Source organism: Aspergillus bombycis (genome assembly GCF_001792695.1).
Source record: "Aspergillus bombycis strain NRRL26010 chromosome Unknown contig00040, whole genome shotgun sequence".
NCBI lineage: Eukaryota > Fungi > Ascomycota > Eurotiomycetes > Eurotiales > Aspergillaceae > Aspergillus > Aspergillus bombycis.
The window spans coordinates 238,204-259,810 of NW_019170042.1; the positions used below are offsets into that span (position 1 = coordinate 238,204).

The 21,607-nt window shown below is 51.0% G+C and overlaps 9 protein-coding genes across 9 annotated transcripts; 6 read left to right on the top strand and 3 right to left on the bottom strand.

Moving 5' to 3' along the window:
- Positions 1–316: 316 nt before the first annotated feature.
- Positions 317–1,696, top strand: ABOM_006295 (uncharacterized protein; the record flags this gene model as incomplete). Its single annotated transcript, XM_022533424.1, has 3 exons — positions 317–569; positions 626–862; positions 921–1,696. 3 exons carry the CDS (start codon positions 317–319, stop codon positions 1,694–1,696), a joined length of 1,266 nt encoding a protein of 421 aa, XP_022389316.1.
- A 1,177-nt stretch (positions 1,697–2,873) lies between these two features.
- On the top strand, positions 2,874–4,667 carry ABOM_006296 (putative cyclopropane-fatty-acyl-phospholipid synthase; the record flags this gene model as incomplete). Its single annotated transcript, XM_022533425.1, has 4 exons — positions 2,874–2,984; positions 3,081–3,567; positions 3,642–4,393; positions 4,458–4,667. The coding sequence occupies 4 exons, from the start codon at positions 2,874–2,876 to the stop codon at positions 4,665–4,667; spliced, it is 1,560 nt and encodes a 519-aa protein (XP_022389317.1).
- Positions 4,668–5,205: 538 nt separating this feature from the next.
- ABOM_006297 (amine oxidase) lies at positions 5,206–7,452 on the bottom strand (the record flags this gene model as incomplete). Its single annotated transcript, XM_022533426.1, has 4 exons — positions 5,206–5,438; positions 5,509–6,417; positions 6,473–7,052; positions 7,111–7,452. The coding sequence occupies 4 exons, from the start codon at positions 7,450–7,452 to the stop codon at positions 5,206–5,208; spliced, it is 2,064 nt and encodes a 687-aa protein (XP_022389318.1).
- Positions 7,453–8,633: 1,181 nt separating this feature from the next.
- On the top strand, positions 8,634–10,204 carry ABOM_006298 (fungal specific transcription factor domain-containing protein; the record flags this gene model as incomplete). Its single annotated transcript, XM_022533427.1, has 3 exons — positions 8,634–9,394; positions 9,446–9,649; positions 9,709–10,204. The coding sequence occupies 3 exons, from the start codon at positions 8,634–8,636 to the stop codon at positions 10,202–10,204; spliced, it is 1,461 nt and encodes a 486-aa protein (XP_022389313.1).
- A 352-nt stretch (positions 10,205–10,556) lies between these two features.
- On the bottom strand, positions 10,557–12,425 carry ABOM_006299 (PEX28-32 family peroxisomal membrane protein; the record flags this gene model as incomplete). Its single annotated transcript, XM_022533428.1, has 2 exons — positions 10,557–11,189; positions 11,265–12,425. The coding sequence occupies 2 exons, from the start codon at positions 12,423–12,425 to the stop codon at positions 10,557–10,559; spliced, it is 1,794 nt and encodes a 597-aa protein (XP_022389314.1).
- Positions 12,426–13,573: 1,148 nt separating this feature from the next.
- ABOM_006300 (import motor complex subunit PAM16) lies at positions 13,574–14,072 on the top strand (the record flags this gene model as incomplete). The annotated part of the gene is made up of 2 exons (XM_022533429.1): positions 13,574–13,576; positions 13,671–14,072. The coding sequence occupies 2 exons, from the start codon at positions 13,574–13,576 to the stop codon at positions 14,070–14,072; spliced, it is 405 nt and encodes a 134-aa protein (XP_022389310.1).
- A 1,212-nt stretch (positions 14,073–15,284) lies between these two features.
- Positions 15,285–15,725, top strand: ABOM_006301 (L-galactose dehydrogenase (L-GalDH); the record flags this gene model as incomplete). Its single annotated transcript, XM_022533430.1, has 1 exon — positions 15,285–15,725. One exon carries the CDS (start codon positions 15,285–15,287, stop codon positions 15,723–15,725), a length of 441 nt encoding a protein of 146 aa, XP_022389311.1.
- A 65-nt stretch (positions 15,726–15,790) lies between these two features.
- ABOM_006302 (L-galactose dehydrogenase (L-GalDH)) lies at positions 15,791–16,702 on the top strand (the record flags this gene model as incomplete). Its single annotated transcript, XM_022533431.1, has 1 exon — positions 15,791–16,702. The coding sequence occupies one exon, from the start codon at positions 15,791–15,793 to the stop codon at positions 16,700–16,702; it is 912 nt and encodes a 303-aa protein (XP_022389326.1).
- A 1,017-nt stretch (positions 16,703–17,719) lies between these two features.
- ABOM_006303 (putative topoisomerase family protein TRF4) lies at positions 17,720–19,901 on the bottom strand (the record flags this gene model as incomplete). The annotated part of the gene is made up of 3 exons (XM_022533432.1): positions 17,720–18,307; positions 18,371–19,061; positions 19,126–19,901. 3 exons carry the CDS (start codon positions 19,899–19,901, stop codon positions 17,720–17,722), a joined length of 2,055 nt encoding a protein of 684 aa, XP_022389312.1.
- Between the last annotated feature and the right edge of the window lie 1,706 nt (positions 19,902–21,607).

The window sequence follows — 21,607 nt, forward strand, 5'->3', positions numbered from 1 at the left end:
GCCTCCTGGCGGTCAGCCCAGGTCAGTTTGGTTCTAACCCCTTTTAGCCAATAGTAAGGGCGGTGTCTGACTGTGGCGGCCAACCCACGGATTGGCTGCGACCGGTCCCAAGGGATCGACCTCCTGTCTCCACGGGCAACCACCACAAAACACTTTGCTGGGTAAGGTGCGTCGGGCGTCTAGATTCGGACAGACAACCCATATCCTCACGACCTCGCCGATTCTCGCGGTTTCAGACGACCCTCAGCTTCGATCCCAACAACTAGTACCTACATTTTCGGCTGTGCATGATCAGTGCTATCTCATATCCGCCACTATGCTGGCCCTCCGTGACCAAGAGAACCTGGTACACGCTCATCAGACCGTTGCCGCGTCCAAACCTCTGAACCAAGGTGTCAAACAACTACAGCCCAAAACCCCGGGGGCACGCGCACCGAAAACACCATTCAAAGTTCCATTGAACGATGAAAATGACCCGCTGGCATTTGGAAAGAAAACGGTGAAGGGAGCTGGTAAACAGAATGGAGCTGCAAAGCCATCTGTCAAGGATGCTTTTGTTACTCCAATGGGTATGCTTGGAGGGGTAGCACAGCGCATCTTGCTCAGAGGCTGACAGATGCAATAGCAGAGACTCGTCAACGCGCGCCGTTGGGCATGAAAACAACCAATGCGAAAGCTCGTGGTTTACAGACCCCTGCGCCTCCCGCTGGGGCTGTGAAGCCAGAGAAGACAGGCAAAAGAGCCTCCACGCAGAGAGTGAAAAAGTTTGCTCCGCTGTTGGAGCAAAGCAAGGCTGAGGTACATGACAAACCAGCTGAGGGAGATGTTCCCGACATCGAGTACATGCCCCCGAAGCCGAAAGGTATGTTTCCAAGGAGTCGCAGGCATGCCAGAAGGCCATGGTATTTAACAATATGTAGAGCTCCCGGATATTCCTGATGAAATTACATACGATACAAAATTCCCTCAGTTTCAACCGAAGAACTTGGCGTTGGGGTTAGAAACAGTTTATGGACATACTGAAATCGGTCCCGATGGTCTGACCAAGAGGGAGCGCAAGCTTCAGGAGGATTCTATCGCATACGACAAAATGATAGATGACATGATCTTGAAACAAGTCGAAAGCATTGGTTTTGAAGAGGCCAGTGACAACGAGCAGAATGAGCCTTGCGTGGAGGAAGTACCGCCGCGTCGCTATGAAACGCGTCGTACCCGCGCCATGAGCGCCCGCGAGAAGCAGACCAGCAACATCCCAACGGTTCGCGCTCGTGATGCAGCCGCTGCTCTTTCTGGTACCGAACGCACTCTCCGACCTAGGCCTGTTTCAATCCCAAAGCCAAAGCCAAGAGTTGCGTCATCCTTATTTTCGTCGAGAAAGCCCAGGACGCCGATTAACCCATCATCCATGCACCATACCGCAGCCGTGGCCAACTCTAAAACAACAGTAGGGTACACCAAGGGCCGGGACGTCTCGTCCAAGCTACATGGCAAATCGCCCAGCACTACGAAAGGACAGCCAATTCCCCAGGGGATTTTCTCTACTGACACTTACGTGCGCCCGTCTGGGACCCCTCCTCTTGAAACCGATATGGTGCCTCTTGCACATGATGTGGGTCACTTGACGGCCAATCTTGAGGACGTGCTCCCGGTGTATGAGGAAGACGAGGAAAGCTTGAATTTCCAGCTGACGCTGTGAACGGAGGTTAATGAGCACGGTTCCATATCCCGGAGTAAAGGGTTAGCGTTCTATGGGGTTTGTTTCTTTAACGGGAGTATGACATAGCCCTGTTTTTCTTAGCTTTGACGGTTGGGGTGGCGACACGGTACCATATTGCATGAGACAGGACTTCCAGGGGGGGCGTTTTATTTGAAGTATCATGGGTTTACGGTCAACAGGATTAGAATTGATGTATGATTTTCCAAAGTGTGCGAGTGATAGTCAAAGTTGAAAGTATTTTTTTTTTCTTTTGTTTTTTAGCACAATTAAATTGGGTGGCTAGCTATCTCTTTAATTGATACTGTGTACAAGTGCATTGTCGAGGTAAATTTAGGTCAAGTTTCAGGGACCCTCCCGCAAGTCTGGGTCCAGCTTTAGGTCCCAAAGTTGCACTGTCCTTCGGGACCCGAAAGGGCCTCGGGAATGGTTGATTCGGACGATTGTGATTGGGGATAGCCTCTGAAGCTCTGCGGCCAGACCTCACCTATTGGACCAGTAATATCCACCAGGTACGGGACCAGTACGTATGCATGGTGTATATCGTCCCCCAATTTCATAATCGAAACGGCTCTCTCAGGGCCACGAATCCATAACCCAATCGATCATGAACCGGCGTCCTTTCTCGCGGGTAGGTAGGTACTGGTACTAGTCGTTGGAATTCCTTCGATGGTAATGGCTTCACCGCTCCTACAGTTAGGGTCGGTTCACTAAGCCCAATCGGGTCCCTGGGACAATTTAAGCTGTCTGTCTGTATGTACAGGTCTGACCAAGGGAGTATCAAGGAGGACACAGAAACAAAAGCAAGCTGTGTGATTTCCACTCACGCGTACCATGAGTCTGCTGTCAAAACATGTAGAGAAGATGAATGCAATTGAGGTCACCTGCATCAAGAAGTAAGAAAACATTCGATCGCCTTTCAAGGGCAAATTCTGGGTCCCCTGGTGGTGGATTCGATCAATTGATCGTCCACTTTCCTTTCCTCGGCGCCCACCGCAAACACAAGCAAGGCAAACTAACCAAACGGAAACTAAAGCCCCCCCCCCCCGGGCGCCTCAAGTCAACATCTTCTGACACGCTCCCTCATCTTTTCTCTTTCCTTCCTCATCCTCTCTCCCCCTCCCATTCCTCCCCTCTCCTCCGCTTCAGTCAATTCGTCATGGCTGAGACGAAGATCCATCCTCAGTCCCCTGAGGAGTTCGAGTTCATTGAAACTCCCCCTGCTGATTGCACTACACCCGCCGAGCCCTGTGGTGTGAGGACAACGTCGGTAAGTCCGGACCTTGGATAGAAAACACATGGCTTGTTACGCTTCAATTGTGAGCGCCCATTGTGTACACCTCGCGCTAACAGTTTACCTACACAGTATCCAGCCATCAAAAATGCCCCCGTCCCAGCGGATTCTCCGGGCAGTGATAGCTTCTCCAACATCCTCCTGTTCTCTTTGCTTCTGCTCATCCCATGGTATCTGGCCCGCCAGGTCGGCGGTGGTTTCTACACCACCATCTTCTTCGCAATCTTCACCACTATCCCTATCTTGATGGCGTTCTGGTCCATCGCTTCATCCATCTCCCCCCGCAAGACCGAAAAGGCCAAGTATGCTGGCCGCCCCGTCGAACACTACCTGCACTTCCACAGCGAGCATGACCGTGCTGCCTACCGCGGAAAGAGCAAGATCCCCATGGAGGTTTTCTACGAGAAGTACTTCAACGGTGAGGTGGACTTCAAGGGTGATGCCCTGGAGTGCCTCGAGTTCCGTCACGACTGGGCCAACTTCCGCTTCACCATGGGCCTTTTCAAGCACTTCCTCTTCGGGTTCATCCCCGAGATGCTGATGCACACCCGTTCCCAAGGTATTTTGTCACCATCACAACTTCATAAAAATTACGCGCGTCCAATTGCCTTTCTAACCTGTGGAATTTTGCAGATGAGGAGCAGGTCCGCGATCATTATGACCGTGGTGATGATTTCTACGCTTGGTTCTTGGGCCCTCGCATGATCTACACTTCTGGTATTATCAGTGATCCTGACCGGGAGGAGACCCTGGAGGAGCTACAGGACAACAAGCTGGCTGTGGTTTGTGAGAAGATCGGCCTGAAGCCCGGAGACACCGTCCTCGATCTTGGTTGTGGCTGGGGTACTCTGGCCAAATATGCTTCTGTTCACTATGACGCCCAGGTTACCGGTATCACCCTTGGTCGTAACCAGACCGCCTGGGGTAACAATGGCCTTCGCAAGGTCGGTATTGAGGACTCCCAGAGCCGTATCATGTGCTTGGACTACCGTGACGCTCCTCGCGTTGAAGGCGGCTACAAGAAGATCACTTGCCTGGAGATGGCTGAGCACGTCGGTGTGCGCCACTTCACTACGTTCTTGTCTCAGGTTTATGACATGCTGGACGACGACGGTGTTTTCTTTCTCCAGATTGCTGGTCTCCGTAAGTCTTGGCAGTACGAGGATCTTATCTGGGGTCTCTTCATGAACAAGTATATCTTCCCCGGTGCCGATGCTAGCACCCCTCTTGGATTTGTTGTCGACCGTCTGGAGGCCGCTGGTTTTGAGATCAAGGCCGTTGACACCATTGGTGTCCACTACTCTGCTACTCTCTGGCGCTGGTACCGTAACTGGATGGGCAACCGTGAGAAGGTTGAGGCCAAGTACGGCAAGAGATGGTTCAGAGTAAGTCCCTCCGTGCCAATATACTACAACGTCGAAGTAAAGACAACTAACATCCGTCCTTTAGATCTGGGAATACTTCCTTGCTTCTTCCACCATCACCTCCCGTCAGGGTGGTGCCACCTGCTGGCAGCTCACCCTTGTCAAGAACATCAACTCCACCCACCGTATCGAGGGTATCAACACTCAGTACGGCCTTAAGGGTGCCCGTCAGGCTGCTATCGACTCTGTCGGCCATGGCGCCGTGCCCAGCGCCCATGTCACTCCCAAGGCATAAGTTTCACGCTGGCATGTGAGTACTGGTCACCGGCTGTAGTTTACACTTACTTCTGTGCCCGGTGTATACATGGACGAACTCTGTCTTCGAGCCTATTGGATCCAATGATATGATTCATGGAGCAACGGAGGAGATACCTTTGAAAGGGTTAATGAAACATGTGATTTTAGTCCCACTACGGGAAGAAAAGAGCTTAGGAAGCATTTCCCCAGGAAGGGAAAGAAGGGGCGTATGTTTTCATTGATAGCTGTTATGTATGTTTATAGCCATCTTGATTTCTATACCTTCGGCCCCACGTAGGGCGAGCAGGTTGTAAATCACAGGAGACATGTATTAATGAGAATAAAAATGATACGTATACGGTTGATTCCTTCGAGGTGGTATGGAATACAGTGAAACCCTGGTAGTCGTTTTCATGTACGCTCAACCCAAAGTGGAGTATGCAATTTATATCTCAGTTCATCCATCTCATAATATTTAAACTATATACAGAAAGAAGTTTCATTTACAATGACAGAACCAGCCAAGCATATCTCACTTAGTCAACACGCTTGTAAAGCTTCGCCTTGCTGCCTCCAACCCCAGAGCAGCACGCCGCTGCCGGCGCCGGCTCAGAGTGAAGAGTCGATTTATTGAATGCTTGGGACGAAGGAGGCACATCCAGAGCCGGGTTCTTCGTAAAGAAGCCATCTGGCCGAAGCATAACACTAATACGCTCCATAGGCATAACAGGGAAATCCTCAATACGAGGGTTGTGGGTGAGACCGAAAGCTAAGCAAAGAACGTTAGTTTCGTTGTCTTCTTGCAATCATTGTCTTAGCGGTAGGAAGGAAAGACTTACTGTGCCAAAGGACCACGTCCTCATTCTCTGTATTGTCGTTTCTCTGGACCCAGGTCTCGACACCCTCGGCCTTCTTGCTCTGGTTCGTGAATTCACCTGCGGCGAATAGTTCGTTGTCCTGGTACTTGGTGACCCAGATCGGCTTGCTGGCAAACTCGGCCCGCTGGTGTCCCACTGCGTGCTTGGGGAGTAGGAGCATTTGGCTAGGTGCTGCCATGAGTTTGTACGAAACGGGCTTGTAGGTGATGGGGTTGATGACGTTGTCGTTACGGATTTTGAAGACGCGGTGACGGTTAACGTCGGTGTTGGCGGAGCTGGACTTGCGGATCACGGTCTGTTCCGTGGTGTAGCCGACCAGATAGGGGTTATTCTCGTCCTCGGGGAGTGGCACACTATCTTCGTAGTAAACAGTGTTCTTAAAGCCGTCGATTGCAGGGTCGATACGGAGAGAGAACATGTGTTGGTGGTAAGGGGCCATGACGCCAGGGCCGACGTTGGTACCCCAGGGGACGGTCTCACCATTCAGGTTGTCGAAGGGAACGGTAGACAGGATACCTGTTGCACGGACTTCGAGCTCGACGTTTCCGGCTTGGTCGAAAATGTAGGCGAAGATGTATTCGTAGTTTGCGACGGTGCAGATCATCTGGAGGACGAGCTGACGATTACGCTTGACGGTTGCTGCGTTTGAGCGGTAATTTGTGTGCTTGTACTGCAAGCCGTTGTCTTGTTCGTGCATACAGATTATGTTCTTCAACAGGATGGGGTTGCCCTTCGAGTCGGATCGGTAGCCGTCGAAATATTTGATATGGCCTAAGCAATCGCAGCCCAAGGAGAGTTGGTTGGCGTTGAGACCGAAGCCGACGTCGCCGACGTCGAAGGCTTGTTTGCGGTGGTAGGGAGCTCGGGGGTCTAGGGGGAATTTATTAGATAATGGTGTATTTGAGAGGGATACAGTGATGCTTACCTCCGTACGGCACGGTCATTTCTGAGACATTCAGACGGTAGAAAACGTTGCGCTTGTCGTATGTGATATTGTGGAGGACGAGACCCTCCCGGTTATTGAATCCGACCCTGAAGCGCCATTTCTGCCAGTAAACGGAGTTGCCATCAACCGAGAAGGATGCACCCTCGGGCTGCTGCACAACATATGGCTTGAGATCTGTCCGGAGTGGCTCGTCTAGAAGTTCTGGGGCATACTGAACAGCTTTGACGGGTACCCACGGCTGAGTCTCGACTGTCTGGTGATCTGTGCCACCGGGGAGATAATCCATACGGATCAATTCCTTTGTACGAGCATCAAAGACAGGAGAAAACTTGCAAGGTAACGAGTAATGGTTGTTCTCGGGATGATCCACCTCTACAATATACATGAAGCATTGGAACAGTCGCCGTTTCTCGTTGGGGTCGTCAGTTCCGTACATCCATGGGTCGTTGCAGACTGTCATGCCGGGGGGCAGCTTAAGCTTCTCAATTTCTGCCAGTACTGCTGGGTGCTGCATGCAGTGCTCTTCGATACCAGCAATTTCATCAACATCCATGGGGGGCTGGTTGCTATTGTTAGTGAAGACTGGCCGGGAAAGATCGGCAAGAGGATAAACGCACCTGCACCCCCGCTGGGAACTCCTTTGCGTAGATGAGAGATTTAGTATCAGCATTCATCAAGGCCTTGATGCAGACGCCTGTGTCGAGACGACTGAAGTAGGAATACAAAAGACGTGCTGGTCTAGGTGGAAGAGGCTTTCCTAGCCGTTCTGCTTCGATATAGGGAAGGACATCTTGCTTAACGGGCTCATGAATATCAATACGGTTGTAGCGAAGAGGAACACCGGGAAACGATGCCTCTAGGATGCGAACAGCGAGTCTAATTTCTTCCGGTCGGACGGGGTCAAACGGGTGAAGCTTTACCGACGTTGTCGGTGTTGTCCCTTGAGATGTGAATGACATGATGTGAAGGGGGTTGAGGGTAAGGGCATATATATATATGATATTGTCTGAGGAAAAGTATGAGAGGCGGTTAAGGATAGATGACGATTGTCCTAAGGGGATGATGTTGAACAGGGTTGAAGTGGAATATGTAGCGACATTGTTGTAAAGAGGGAGAGAAGGCCTTTATATAAGTCAGTGGCATTGGAGTTGGCCACCATACATAACGGCGGTTCAGGGTATACTAGTAGTAGATAGCAGTTAGTCGTGGTCGAGGAAGCATATCGAGAAGCGTTCCACATCCACTGCAGGCGCATGGACATGCCGAATTAGGGAAGGTCGCTGCCACTTGGTGGGGATGCTCTAATCGGCTGCCTCGAGCATACCCCGGAAATACACCTACTAGTACTGAGTACTAGTACTGTAGGTAACAGTAGAAGCCAGAAGGGTTCCAAAAACCGCGTTGAAACTTACCGAACGTATCGAGTCCCCACGGATCTTGAAGGGTTGATAATCCTATTGGAGCCAGGAAGATCTACTGTCCGTTTGGATTGTGGCGGTATGTATCTTTCAATACCCGCACTGTATGGAAATGCGGTCATGCCCGGAATGACTTACATAACCATCCCCGATAAACTGGCGTATCTCATTCCCCTTCAGGACTAGTCGTTAAGTCTCCTCCCCCGTGACCCGCGGGCGATTACTTTTACATCGGCGGAAATCGTTCTGATTGCTCAAACTATCTTTCTTTGAAGGGTCTACGAAGGATTAGCATTGTATTTGCTTAAGACAAGCTCCTCTCTTGATAAAACGAGGGGCGACATCGGGGGTTGGAGATTCAAGTTACTACCTGCACTCCCCGCTCTTATCAGTGATAGCCAGCGCGACTTGCCTCATACTGTAGGGTGCCGATAAGATTGTTACGCCATGCTGTACAGATTTCCCGACTATGAATCAACTTGATACAGCCAATGTCCCCGGAAGAAACCCCGTCCAGGCACTACGAGGAAACGTGCCAGAAGAGAGGGCTCAAAATGGACTCGCTCCGGCTGTTTGACTTGCAAGAAACGTCGCAAGCGGTGCGATGAAGCTAAACCTAGGTACTTTTCCCCGGTTCTTCAACGGACGTAATGGCGCTGACCATTTGACGTAGCTGTCGTAGTTGTGTTAGGCTTGGGCTGACCTGCGAAGGGTATGGCTCAATGTGGGCAGAGCCACTAAAACCATCTGCAGAGATCTTTCAGCAAGTTGTGCCACCAAAGCGACGACGAGTTAGCCCGTCTCCTTCCGTATCTGCCTGCTCCCCGGCGGCACCAGTAGAAGAGCTCTCGCCCAATTCAACCGTATGCTCTGGCTATACTACTGTTCCGTCGACTCCGTCAGACTACGGCGCAGCTGAGATATGCACCCCACGGGATGAAGATAATGATTCTTATGGAAATGACGATTTAGCACCTGGTGTTACTCACTCTGAGAACTGTATTGTTGTTGTACCCAAACAGTGCGGATCTCTCAGCCATCTATCGAGCCTCGATATGCACTATCTCCAGTATCATATGGAACAGGGTTCCAGGCTCCTAGCTAACCTGGAAAGTGATGAAAATCCTCTACGATCGTTAATCATCCCTTATGCGTTATCATCACCACTCTTGATGAAGGCGCTATGTGCCGTGTCTGCAATGCACTTGGCAAATCGCTCTTGTGGTAACCTGAGCGCGCAGACTGCAGCAGCAAATTACTACGTGCGCACAATGAGTGGCCTCCGCTCCGCTCTTTCGAAATCTGCTGTTGAAGGCTTCCCCACAGACTCAATTCTAGCAGTGGCGCTTCTCTGCAAGTACGAAATTGTACGGGGCAGCGTAAAGCAATGGGCAGTGCATCTAAGCGCATTGGAGAAACTAGTGGTTTCTCGCGGTGGATTTTCCACGTTTGACCAGGACACAGCTGAGTTTTTATGGGGACTGTATGTAGTCGTCTCAATTACCCACAACGCACCGCTAATCAAGACCTATAGGTTCATGTATGCACACAACGTGGCGAGTGTCACCAACCGCAAACAAATCACAAACTACATCCCCGGCGAAGAAGCTTTAAGCCTCAGAAAACTCGACATATACATAGGATACACAGAAGACATTATAAAACTCTGTCCCCGAATCGCCGATCTACCCTTAGTTAGTCATGACCCCGTTGCTCTAGGTTTGGAAATCCATGCCATGTATGTCAACACGAGTACCAAAACCGAATAAGAAGGTCCGAATAATTAACATTCCACAGAGACTCATCACTCCGAAACTGGACACACTCCTCAACCCCATATTTAATCCCAAAAGGAGCCACAGACGCAAGCCTTGGCCGCCTGCGCATGGTAGCCGAGTGTTTTCGTGACGCAGCGTACATTTACCTCCATTCGACCCTAGAACGAATGAGCCAGGGCATCGTTGCCCGAAACCTACCATCGTTGTGGTCTTCGTTCATCTCCCGGACCAAACAAGTCGCTTTACGACGTTGCCTGGACCGAATCCAATCTTTCCCTCTGGATGAAAACTGCGAGTACTCGGCCCTGACGTTTCCGCTTTTCATAGCGGGCTGTGAGACCGAGAGCCCTGCGGCAAGGGAGCTGGTTATTCAGTCCCTGAGCAAATTAGAGAGTAATTTTGGGATCGGGAATACGAAGCGGGCTAAGGAGTTACTGAATATTCTCTGGAATGGGGAGAAAATGCATTGGTTGGATGTACTGGAACAATTGAAGTGGGACCTGATTCTTGCGTGAAGCTTGTTCAGCCAAAAAGGTTATTTGATGTAATATTAGCATGGCGTTACAGGACATTTTGTACCGTTGATATACGGTATGGGCACTTAGACCTACGGACAGACCGAGTATGTGTGACTACTGGAACATAAGCAGATTAATGATTCATTGGCATGCTCTCTTATTGCTTCTTTAGCCGTGGTCAATCTTTGGGGCTATAGAAGAATTAATATATAGAATGAAATAAAGGGTATAAACAAGAATTGGTTTGTGTGACGGATTAACAGACAAGGGCGAAGCCGATGTCGATATACCCTGTCACAAAATCACAAACCTGCTCAACAGCTCGCAACATCATTCTCAATTTTCTAACTTAACCCATATTGACTTCGTCACCTAACCCCATCTCCCGCTCTGCCCTCTCAATGCCCCCTGCAGCGCGTGAACCCCAGCGATCCAAGCGGTCTTGCGAGTGTGCAATCTCCTTGTCTCGTGCACTCTTATCGCTATGGGCTGCACTGCCATGGACGCTTCCTTCCCGACCTAAACTGCCGCTACCACTGGAGTAGCTGGACGACAGCTTCTGCGAGGACGGAATGCTAATCGGCCTGGAGGCGATTTTGCCGGGGCGGCTGGAACTAGTGGCAGATGTTATTCTTCCGAGATCTACGGACGAGTTATTGTTGGAGGCTGGTAGTGTGGAGGAGGAGATGCTGCTGGTTTTGTCGCTTACAGTCTTCGAATTCCCAAACCAGCGTCGTCTCCGTGCTTTGGAGGTTGACCCGGCGAGACTCTCGGAATCAGCATCGACTGTTGAAGCGTCAAGGGTTCCGGATCCCCTTCTCTTCTCCCTCTCCTTCTCCAGCGCCTGGGTTAAGCCGGACGTTGCCTCCGCCGATGTCGAGTCGGCGGTCGATGGGATCTCAACGAGTTCAGCATCGCGACACCACTTTCTCCGACGAGTGTATCGATCCCAGCCATCTTGGCCTCGACGGCCATCATTCCACTATGAGATTGTAACGGTTAGGAAATGGTATCGCTTACTCTAAAACGATGTTCGCCATCGATGTGGAAAACTCACCTTATTGTCGTAGTAGATCCAGCCCCCGCCATCTTTGGCGCTCGCATCATCGGCGCCATCGATGCGCCATTCGCTCCCTTCTACCCAGCGCCACTTGGCATTCCCGCTTTGTACTTCGGGTAGCTCAAATTCATCCTTTGATGGCACATTGTTGAGGTGCTCATCGGTCCATGCAGTACGCTCGGACGGGAACAGCGAGTAGGTCCAGCCAATTCCGAGCCAGCGCCGTTGGTTCTCATATAAGATGAAGGTAAAGCGCACACCGGAAGATTCTCCCCGTCGACGGGTTGCAACGCTAGCAGCATGTCCGTGGCTTTGTGTCCGAGCCGACGGTGTCTTGTCCACGTTCAATGAGAACGATAGGCCGGTGATCAAAGAGCAAATCCGGCGGACGGTTAGTGATCTCCATAGGATAACGCGGGATACCCTCGCTGGTCGGGAATGATAGGTGAGGATAATGGTGCCAATGATCAAGATAACACGACGCGTGGTGATGAGATGCAAGGGAGGTAAAGTCAGGGCGATCCAGATAGGTGTTACAAAGAGGATTCGGAAGAAGAGCGTGGTCAGAGCTGGTCTAGTGGTCGCGGATGTAGCCGTTCTTTGGGTGGATAAAAAGTCCGTAAGTTCCAGAAACGGCTCCAGGAGCATGTTACAGCGAGTCGTGAATGCTCTCATTGTCTCAACAATCTCATCGAGGCTATCATGATGGCGCAGAGAGCTCTCCGAAGGAGCTCTCTGATGACCTGGTTTCTCTCCGGATATGGATCTGGTTGATAAGGGGGAGTAGCGTCTCCAATACATGCCTAGAATGAGACCGATCACCACAAGGGGCGGACCAGCCCACAGAATGATGGCATCACCATAGAGGACGATCGTCCAGAAGATTGAGACCAGGAGGAAACTTTGCCATGCATCGTCGGTGGTCCATGTCAATAAGCCTACTAGCTTATTCAATGGTAAGATAAAGGGGTGGGAGTAGGCTAAGGCTCGAGTGATCGGTGGAGGAGTCGCGACTAGTAGAGGAGATTTGCGATGTACGATAATGCTAGAGCGCTGCCGGGATGCCAGCGATGAGCCGGAGATGGTAGTAGGAGAAAAAGCAGCGACCGTCGGGGGCTGAGAATCAGCATGGTCCTGCGCGGAAGTTGATGGGGCCATGGAATCTATCCACGGAATATCGTCTGCCATGCCATCAGCATCTATGCAGAAGTGCTCTGAAGAACACTTCCCTCCTCACGCGGAGAAAGAAGGTGGGGGAGAGGAGCAGGGAATAAGTGCTCAGTTGATGACGGGGGTGAGGCTGGAGTGGTGGACTCAGGCACACGAAATATGATAACATACCGAGAGCTGCCATCCAACAGAGACGTCATATGCAACCAGTTGGCTCATTGCGGGCGGTGAGCACGCACAGGGAAAAAAGAGAGGAGAGGAAAGAAAGAAAAAAAGAAAGAAATGAGGGTAGAAGGACGAAGAAAAGGGTTAGAGATCACGAGCAACCCCGGTCTAGTCGAAGATCTCAGGAACCGACAGTCAACCCGGAATACTAGGCAGAGAGATCGCCTGCGGGGGAACTGGAGACTGCAGAAAGTCCCGCGGGAGGAACCAAGTTGAAGCTTTTCGCTGGTTCTCGGGACATGTGACAATGGAGTTAATGCCAAAAGTAAGGTGTCAGCATATCTTTCTTACTGGATATGGGAGTCGTTGCGAGAAGAGGGGCAAAAAAAAAAAAAAAGAGCCTCAAAATTTTGGATTTTTGAACATAAATATATTTCTATATATATAGAAAAAGATTAATGTATGTAGTTATGTCGCGCTCCCTGTCCGAGAGCACTGAGCTCGTGCTCACGCTTGGTTTCGATTGTATGTAGAAACAGCCAACAAACCATCCAAAGGTACTACTCCGTACGGGGTACTGTAATCAACCAATGGATGGATGTATGTACGTACGTACATACTTACTACTTACATACTACACTTGTAGGTAAGGGACCGTTCCGAAGTCGCCCCAACCAGTCATGGAAAATTACAGCCGTCGTTGGTCCCGACCCCGATGGCGGTATCAGGTACGGAGACAATACCACCGCCGAAATTTTTCCATTGCCGTTGCGGCTTCAAACCTCCGTCTGTTTCCATCGCCATCCAACCTTTCTTGATCTGCCCCGGACCGCCAGAAACGCAACCCTTGCCTGCTTTGCGTGTATCTTACCGCGATCGCAGACTTGATTTTTGTCGCATATCCTTGCCTTTGTACCCTGTGTCCGTTTTCTTGGTCCAAAGAACTACCGTTCCATCCACAGTTAGTCAACATGGTAAGTCGTCCATGTCTGTTTACGATGTGACTGTTTGCCTTTCCTCCACGCCCTTTGGATTCAGTTCACTAACGGATTCTCTCGTTTCCCTCAGGCCCACCGTATCGTTTCCCAGGTCGTTGTTACGGGCGCCCGAGTCTTCGGTCGAGCCTTCGCCGAGGCCTACAAGCAGGCTTCCGCTACCGGCAAGTATAAAGCAGTCCAAGGCAAAGGCGGAAGCAGCTTCTCCTCATCCGGTTTGACCCTCGATGAGGCTTGCAAAATTCTCAATGTCAAGCCTCCCCAGGGTGGAGAGACCAACTTGGAACATGTGATGGAACGATTCAAGAAGCTATTCGATTTGAACGACCCACAGAAGGGAGGCAGTTTCTACCTTCAGAGCAAGATTCTTCGTGCGCGGGAACGGATAGAGATGGAACTCCGCCAGGCTGAACAGAAAGCTGCCCAAGAGAAGGAATTACGCGAAGGCTGGAAGCCCAAGGTTTACAAGGATTAAGGATTGGCCTGTGAATCTTTGGCGCTGGAGTCCGTCGAGATGGAATACTTCGCAACTGCTTTCAAGGACGCCTTCTGAATCTCGGGTCGACTAAAACGAGCGCCCTTCACGGTCGAGGCGACCGCATCGAGCATATACGAGAGACCGAAAGAAAAGCTATAAACTCCATCGACTTATTACATATTCCCTCTCGGTTTTTGCAGCATAGCATGGCGTTTTGGTGATTCCAACATCTGGGTTGGAGAGAGTTCTAGATTTGTTTTCTAATTCCCCCGTTCTTCTTTATACGCCAGGTCAGATAACAGTGGAGGAAGACATTGGAGACGGAATCGGAGGTGATTGGACCCGCGTCCCACGAATCCGACTCTGTCATCCGATGCATCCCTGCCTATCTCATTCGGATTATATCCTCTTGTGTATACTATTTGTTGGAAGGCCTGGGGCTACAGATGGATCGGATTATGATGAGAACATTTGCGGGATCGGACCACCATCATCTCCTGTACTCGCCATGTCTATCTATCCTCCAGGTGCTCCCTTTGATTATGACCTCTACTCCACTCTTGTGTTCTAGAGACAGCGTTGTCCATGTACTTATAAGGAACCATTCTATGCCCTCAGTCTGGAGGCGATGATGAAAGTGTGTATAAATGCAACCGCCATCTATTGACGTTGTGAATTACCATTGGCACCTCTGAAGAATAAAAGGCTCCAGCAGGAATCCCTGTTGAGCTTACATAAGACATTAGAGTTCGAGGGGCAAAAGGGGACGAGAAGACAAAGAAGCAAAGGGAAGAAAGTCAATGCCACCGATGATTTTGATCGATCACCGCCTTGAGCCGAGATAATCAGGAACACCCGCCATACTTAAGAGTCACGCACCGCTCTCGTTTGGTGGGGTCGGTACCCCGTGTAATTTTCTGGCGTCTTCCAACTGCAGCCTCTTGCCCTTCCTTTGCGACAATGAATCTCCGGGAGCCCATGGGGTGTCCGCTATGGCGCCATCCCGAGCGGAGGTTCCGCGCCGATGGTTAGAAATCCAAAAAAAAAGGCCGGGCCACTGTCCAGACTTCCGATCGCTTATCAACGCTTATTGCCCCTCCCTTACCCTTGTCTCTCGCTCGGTTCTACATATAGTCAATGCTTACGAGGTAGTTCACCCTTGATCAACTCCGTTTGAGTTCCTCGCCGAACTCTTCTTTGACTGCGACAATGGGTCGCCCCTCAGGTCCGCTGTCGGCGAATTTGCCGCCACTGGTCATGGGCACTGCGACATTTAACTCTCAGTACAACCACGATCCCTACGCCCTCCCGACTACGGAATTGGTCCATCGTGCGCTCACTAGTGGTGTCCGTGCTTTCGACACATCTCCCTACTACGGCCCCGCGGAGGAACTCCTCGGCCGAGCGCTGGCCACCGATTTCGTCCAGTCCACCTTCCCCCGCTACACATACCGCTTGCTCACGAAAGTCGGTCGAGTCGCGTCCTCTTCCTTCGACTACTCCCCGGAATGGGTGCGATATAGCGTTCAGCGCAGTCTTCGCCGTCTCCACACCGACTACCTCGACGTAGTCTACTGCCACGATGTCGAATTTGTCTCGCCACAAGAGGTGCTGGAGCTGTCCGGGAACTGCGCCGCATTCGTGACATAGAGGGGACCATTCACTACGTGGGTATATCAGGATACCCCGTTGATGTACTGAGCGATCTCGCAGAAATGGTCCTACGGGAGACGGGCGAACCGCTCGACATCGTTATGTCTTATGCCAATTTCACTCTGCAGAATACCCGGCTGCTCACCGAAGCCCTGCCCCGTCTCGTGGCTGCCGGCGTCGACGTGGTACCCAACGCTTCCCCGTTGGGGATGGGTCTGTTGCGTCGCTCTGGCGTACCAATCGGTAGTATGGGAGACTTCCACCCCGCCCCAGACGGGTTGAGAAGCGCAATTCACCGCGCTGCGGAGTGGGCCGATACTCAGGGCGAAAAGATCGAGGTGATTGCCATCCGGTTCGCACTCGAGTCGTGGCTCCGCGAGGGCGCTAAAGTAGGTGCTTTGGGCCCGCCTCTTGCTCGGTCCGCGGACGCAGATCCGGGCTTTCTCTCAGTTGTGAACCTGGGAACCGGCGAGCGACTCGGCGTCAGTGTGATGGGTGTGAGCAACTTAGACGAACTGCACGAGACGCTCCGAGTTTGGCACAGTATCATCGAGGGTCTGGAGAACAAAGACGACGAAGAAGGCACCGAAACCGGCTATACCCAATCCAATCCGGCCGCCGTCCCTTCAGCTCTCCAAGCGCCCACAATTCTCACCCCCTCAGAGGGGATCATCACCGACCGCGCCTGGTCAGACTCCCGTCGTCACCGAATCTTATCCCTTGCCCAGGAAATCCAGGCGATCCTTGGCTCCGAATGGGTGGACTTTGTCTGGCCAAGTCCTGGAACGGACTTCGTCAACACTTTGTCTGCCGAGCATCTCGCCTTGAAAACGGAATTGGCTGGACTCACTTCCGCAGGACAGGAAAAAGCAGCTCCGGCTACCAGGGATGGTCAGACAATGATCACTCCGCCCTTGGATGCAGTAGATACGAAGATACCCGTCGATGCAGCCCCTTCGGATGTTGCGTTGTAAATATCCATTGTACATGTTTTGCTCCAATATAGACCGGGGAAGGTAACTTTTTGTTTGTTCCTCCTTTCCCATTGATGATTGAAAAGAATTATCTTTATGACTACGTGGCCGTTATGAGTGATCTTGTCTACCAATCACAATAGACTTACGATATGAATTACACGTTTTTAAATCTTTCCAAAGCTAGATATATATTTTCTGTAAGCAATTCTAAGCATAGAAAAAAAATAATAATAAAATCAAAACTACAACCAAATATTCATTTTCACCTTGGTGGAATAGAGGTATAAATTAACACGCACGCCCAGATCTATATATTTATCGAGAAACCTTACCTCATTGAAATATCGACTCCAGTCCGAATCATCCTCTCCAAGGAATCGCATATAGCGCTTCCTTGATGAGAAGGAGGTGGAAAGGAAAAGAACAGCGACAGGAAAACCTGCCATCACTGTACCAAATTGGATTGATTTTTACTATCAATTTCTGATTCTGTGTCTGGTTTCATCTAGTGCCTGCCAAGGCAGGAATGAGCAAGCTTGGTCTTCTGGAGAATTACCTGAATCCAAAACGCTTGCAGGTGGCACGGTGCCCATGAAACCTGCGAGGCGGTTAGCGAGGGTTTAGAAAGAGTCTACCTAAGTGGTGAAGGGCCGCTAAGTATGGATAGGAGAGATAACCAACCGGTCTTTACGCAAGAAACGAGCTTTGGAAGGACCTTTCGCCATCGTCATGACTGTGAAAAGTTAGGAAACTGAATATAGACAAGGCGATGCTGCAGCGCTGTCAGAAGCTTAGAATTGCTCAGTAATGATAACAAAAACGGTCCACCCAACGAATCTCGCACGCTCATGATAATGGGTATCTGAAGTTAAAAGCAATATGCATGATAAAACGTGAACAGAGAAGTGATCCTATATGAATAGGATGGAAAAGTGTACTGGACATATATATGCCCAGAGAAGAAAGTATTCGTACATAACTCGACACTTCGCGAATGCCATTAGTCTCGGCTCACTACTTCATTTCTTTCTCACGGTTGGCGAGATCTTTGTCCATGTCAGACTGATTTTTATAGCCGCCGACAATCAAGGCTTGTTCATTGGTGATAGAGGCTGGAACGGAAGTCAAGTCAGGCCGCAATCGCTTCAGACGAGCGGCACGTTCCCGCGAGGCTTGTTGCTTCCTTTGCAGCTTGGTTAACTTCTCCTTGGGCTCCTGAGAGGGAGGTGGAGAGTTAGGTGGCAGTGGTGGAGGAGGGGCCGAATCAGCCGGTGGAGGGCTTTGAGGAGGTGGAGGAGGCGAGGGTGGCGCTTGATACCGAGCGAATCTGGGATGTGTCTGGAAGATTTGGCGCAGCTGCCACCTTTGCTCGGTGTATTCATCATAGTTTGCGGCGATGATGGACTCTAAAATGCTGTTTTGTTGGTCTCCTGCCATGGCCGTAGAAACCATGCGGTCTTTCAAAAGACGATATGCATCCCTGAATGATTTGAAAACCAAAGCAATTTCGCGAGTTCCTCCGGAGACATCGTTGTCGGCGTTATTTGGATCCTCGATCGAGAGGCGCGCATCCTTGTTGTCCCGGTAGACTTTGTACACTCTCTGTCAACGAACAGTCAGCCATGAAACGTGCTTACGATTGAACGTTTTCGGACTCTTGCGTACCTTGTTGAAATAGCCTGGTGGGTCCATCCGTATACCAACAGTCTCATAGTCAAAGTCATGACCATAAAAGTCGAAGAAATCCATGAGGACACTGCCTAGGTTTTGCGACTGAGGGCCATGTGGAAGGTGCTGTAGAAGACTTGTCACAAGACAGGTGATCGAGAATCCTCCCAAGCCACCACAAGGGACTTCGTTCAGCCCTCGAAGCAACAAAAATTGTTTAATCACCGAAAGAATAACGGGCATGGCAGGATACTCAGACTTCCATTGCTGGAAAGTGTTGTTGGCGACTAGTCCACTATCATTGTCGAACGACAAGTCCACTCTCAGGCCAGTCATTTTATCCACAAACTTCAGGATGGGAACCCGAGCATGCGCGATCGTCTCTATTGAACCGGGTACCGCAATGTCTAAATTCCTGAGGAATGCAGAGAAGGCGTAAATCTGGCCCTTGCGTTCACCAAAAGTTTTGATACCATGACGCATGAAGTTGGATGAGAGTAGAACTAGATCTATATCGGCAGTTGGAAGGTATAACCCTGAGGCAAACGAACCAAATGCACGAAGCTGCACGCCATAATATCTGCTTTGAAAGGCAGTCTGGAGTCGCTCAATTAAGTCGGCTCGGACGATCTGTTCGTATTGCACTGGTTTCACCCAATGATAAAAGGAAAGAATTTCGTTGTGCAGCCTGTGCTCGCTTGTTAGGAATGGGGCCTGATAGATTGGGGTAGAGGATGCTGGCGAGGACCGACCTTGTACTCAAGTGCAATGTCGGTGTCAGATGGTTAAACCAAGGCGCGCCTGTCTCAGACGGGCGCACTCTCCACTCGTCAATGATTGAGCCATCCGAGTAATACTTATTCAGCGGCTTGCCCGTCTTCTTCGAAAGACCCTTTAATTCATCGTCATGCGTTCTCTTCCGGCTTCCAATCGCAGAATCTTTCCCTTGCATTTGGCTCCTTGGGCCCATGGGCGCGTCCTGTGGAGGCTGGTATTTGCTTTCTTCCTCGTCCACCAGGCCACCCAACGAAATGAAGTCTTCGTTGTCGGCTACGGCATCCGTTTTTGCCGGTTGCGCGCTGGCAGCTATCCGCGCCTTCCGGATCAGCTTGACCACGTCAACTCTCTTTGACTGAGTCTCATCTGGTGGCGGTAGAACTGTGTATGGATCTGGGTTAGACCACTTGGGAGCGGGCGGTGGTGTGGGCGCTGAGGCCGGCGTGTCGCAGTTGTTCGATTCCAGGGCGCGTTTCTTGCGAGGACGCGACTCGTCGTCATTCTCATCGGAGGACACGTCCATGTCAGCTTCCTCGCTATCGCTGAGGCTCTCCAGAGGCGCAAACTTCAGTGCTGGTTTATCATCGCCATTTTCCTGGGCAACCAAAAGCTCTGGCGTAGTTTCTCTTTTCGATCTGAGGAGCGGCCGCTCGGACGTTGGGGGTCGCGAATAGCGAAATGTGAATTCAGGCTTGGGGTGGTGATTCTGTGACCGCCGGTCATTGCCACGAAACTGGAACGGTGGTGGCATGGCGAAGGAGCCCCTGTGTAATGGGCGTTGCGAATGAAAAGGACTGAAATGAAATGAAAAGGCGACACGATCACTGTGAAGAAGACGGCTAGTGGCAGTGTCACGAGATAATTTACGCGGAACTTCTGTACATTTTTTACAATTTTTTTTATTTTTTGTTGAGCGAGGTACCAGGTACTCTTCCTTGGGTAGGCGGTGAAGGTGGGTTACCCTGGCTCAACTGGTTTAACCATTGCAAATGAAGGCCAGAACAACCCACGAGCATAGGAACTTCAAATGAAGATCGAGAAGTTTTCATAAGTAGAACACTCATTTCCCGCGGATGTCCTGCTTCTCCGACCACCCCTTCAGACCAGACTCCAACCGTTGCATTAACTGTTGGTCCCCTGCCATTTCCGCAAAGCTCACTCTCCCAGTATACCATTCCAATAGTTCTTCAGCTCTGGTGCCATTGTGGGATTGAAGTAATCCGACACTCACGTCTATTACTAGCGGTCTTTCTTGACAATGCCAAAAGATCGTCGCACCGCAGCGGTTGCAAAATTCTCGATAGATGTCGGGAGAGCTTTCATACCGCTGCATCGTAGTTCCAGTGAACCCTAACGGTGACCCGCGGGCGTTGACAATATTTGATTTTGGAATAAATGCCCACGCTTGAATAGGGAATCCACTCGCCAGCCGACACGATCGACAGGCACAGGTTCCAGCTAAGTACCTGGAGTTTCTATCTCGAAGCCACCATTTCACATCCCGGGCGTTTTCGGACGAGCCTGATGATACGGGACTAACAGGTCCGGCCACGGGGAGGATGGCTCGATGGAAGTGGAGTTTGGCAGAGTGATGTAGAACACAATGCCCCCGCAGTGACAGCGGGCTCGCAGGCCATGACTCCTGTCGTCCGCCGGCGGTATCTCGGCGGAATAGCTGGGTTGGTTGTTGCAGCCGCGCTCCAGCCAACATGCGGACGCTGTTTCCTTGGATTCACCGGGAAGAAAGGAAGTCAACCCGCCATCCTGGGTATCGCTCGTTCGCCAATGCCAGATGGTTTTGGTTCGACGAGGCCCCTCCACTATCAGTCCAGCCGCGACGAAGTACTGCCCTGTATGCTTCTGATGCGCAAATACATGGGCGCCACAGGTCCTACAGAAATATCGGCTAGTGCCGGTGGATTGTCTATATTCGCAGAGGCGGTCGATGTTCCATGGGCGAGTCTGTAGAAGATGATATGAGGAATATAGTTGCCCTGTGATTGTCCTACACGCCATACAGTGACATAAATTGAGGACAGCAGGGTCTGCCCCGAGTACAACCTCTTGCGTCGCTGTCCCACACCGGCACGAGATGCGATGGATCACCTCGTTATTGTGCATGTTGGCGATTCGATAGTGGCCGTGATATGCGGCACTGGAGAGTGGTCCCTAGATAGGGTTTTGTTCGTTGCATTGGGTCAGCAACGACCGGTCTTTTCTAATACGTAATGATCTGGTGTCTATGCCTTGCCTGTGTCAGCATCCACGTAGATGAGCCGGGCACGAGGTGAACTGTTTCGTGCGGTCGGTGGCGATTAAAAGGACGAGTTAAGCTGTGAAATGGTCATGCCGAAATGTGCTCATGTCCAAGCGCCCTCCTTGCGAGGGGAGCGGGTTCGGTTCTATGGGCCGATGGAGTTGATTCAATCAAAGAGACGCATCCGTCGCCGCGGCTAT